The sequence below is a fragment of the Mandrillus leucophaeus genome, unplaced genomic scaffold (assembly GCF_000951045.1).
Source record: "Mandrillus leucophaeus isolate KB7577 unplaced genomic scaffold, Mleu.le_1.0 Scaffold151, whole genome shotgun sequence".
Taxonomy (NCBI): Eukaryota; Metazoa; Chordata; class Mammalia; order Primates; family Cercopithecidae; genus Mandrillus; species Mandrillus leucophaeus.
The window spans coordinates 1,048,239-1,049,937 of record NW_012101488.1 but is presented as its reverse complement, the minus strand read 5'-3'; the positions used below and the strand labels follow the sequence as shown (position 1 = coordinate 1,049,937).

At 55.8% G+C, this 1,699-nt stretch overlaps 1 protein-coding gene across 1 annotated transcript in view; it reads left to right on the top strand.

Annotated features, from left to right (window-relative positions):
* CKM (creatine kinase, muscle) overlaps nucleotides 1-1,699 on the top strand; it is a 15,326-nt gene that overhangs the window by 7,200 nt on the left and 6,427 nt on the right. The window contains exon 4 of the mRNA XM_011975090.1: nucleotides 744-876. Coding sequence (XP_011830480.1) covers nucleotides 744-876 — 133 coding nt within the window. The remainder of the gene's footprint in view (nucleotides 1-743; nucleotides 877-1,699) is intronic.

Below are 1,699 nucleotides of genomic sequence, written 5' to 3'. Positions count from 1 at the left end.
TTTTTTTGAGACAGAATCTCACTCTATCACCCAGGCTGGAGTGCAGTGGCTGGATCTCAGCTCATGGAAACCCCCGATCCCCAGGTTTAAGTGATTCTTATGTCTCAGCCTCCTGAGTAGCTGGGATTACAGGCACGTGCCACCATGCCCAGCTAAATTTTGTATTTTTAGTAGAGATGGGGTTTTACCATGTTGGCCAGGATGGTCTCGATCTCCTGACCTCAGGTGATTGGCTCACCTCAGCTTCCCAAAGTGTTGGGATTACAGGTGTGAGCCACCGCGCCCAGCCCCTGTCTCTATTTATAAAAAAAATTTATTTTAAGTTAGCCAAACATGGTGGCACATACCTGCTAGTCCCAGCTACTTGGGAGGCTGAGGCAGGGGAATTGCTTGAGCCCAGGAGTTCGAGGTTGCAGTAAGCTATGATGGCACCACGGCACTCCAGCCTGGGTGACAGTGAGAGACCCTGTCTCGGAAAAAAAAAAAAAAAAGGAAAAGAAATATACAAAGGTGGGGGGAGAGAGGTATAAAGAAAAACAGAGATAGGAGATGGGAGAGAGACAGAGAAGGGAGAGACAGAGCGCAGGTATGGGTGGCGGGGAGAGGCTCTGCACAACCAATCAGTGAGGAAGCAGAGGGCAAAGGAAGCAACAGGGAGACTGAGGGGAGCATCTGGGGGAGACTTGGGCTTGCTGGAGGGGGCGGAGGATCTACCTGGTCCTGATCTCCCACCCGCTCTCCAGGGTGGAGACGACCTGGACCCCCACTATGTGCTCAGCAGCCGCGTCCGCACCGGCCGCAGCATCAAGGGCTACACGCTGCCCCCTCACTGCTCCCGTGGTGAGCGCCGGGCGGTGGAGAAGCTCTCCGTGGAAGGTGAGTGCCCCCACCCCGTCCACTGCTGGGGTCACCCAGCCCTGTCTCTGTTCCTCCATGGGCAGGTCCTCCGGTCTCTTTGGGCCCCCGTTTTCCAAAGTAGGGGAAGAGCTAGGTAAATCGTGGGGGCTTGGGGAGTGGTGCTGGCCGTGGGCATTACCTGCTGTGCTGGAGATCCGGGGGTGCTGTCCAGACTCAAGGGCCCCTGAGAAGACCCACACAGACACCCGGCTGCCCCCAGCGTCCTGCCATCCGTTCATCCAGCACACATTTCCAGGGGTTCTTGCCCTGTGTGGGGAGATGGCGGTCCCTCGCTGTTCTCATAGAGTGTTCAGCTGGTGGGGAGATGAGAGGAAATACAGAAACCCACAGATGAACAAGATAATTCAAAAGTGCCATGAAGCCAAGACATGGGTGTGGTGGAGAATGACCGAGGGGAGCTGCCTCAGAAAGGAGGAGTTGAGGCCGGGCACAGTGGCTCACAGCAGTAATCACAGCAGTGTGGGAGGCCTAGGAGGGGGGATCGCTTGAGCCTAGGAGTTTAAGACCAGACTGGGCCACATAGCAAGACCGTGTCTCTACAAAAAACACAAAAATGAGCCACGAGTGGTGACACACACCTGTCATCCCAGCTACTCAGGAGACTGAGGTGGGAGGATCGCTTGAGCCCGGAAGGTTGAGGCTGCAGTGAACCGTGACTGTGCCACTGCACTCCAGCCTGGGTGACAGAGTGAGAACCTGCCTCAAAAACAAATGAAAAGAGGCCGGGCACAGTGGCTCACACCTGTAATCCCAGCACTTTGGGAGGCTGAGGCAGGAGACT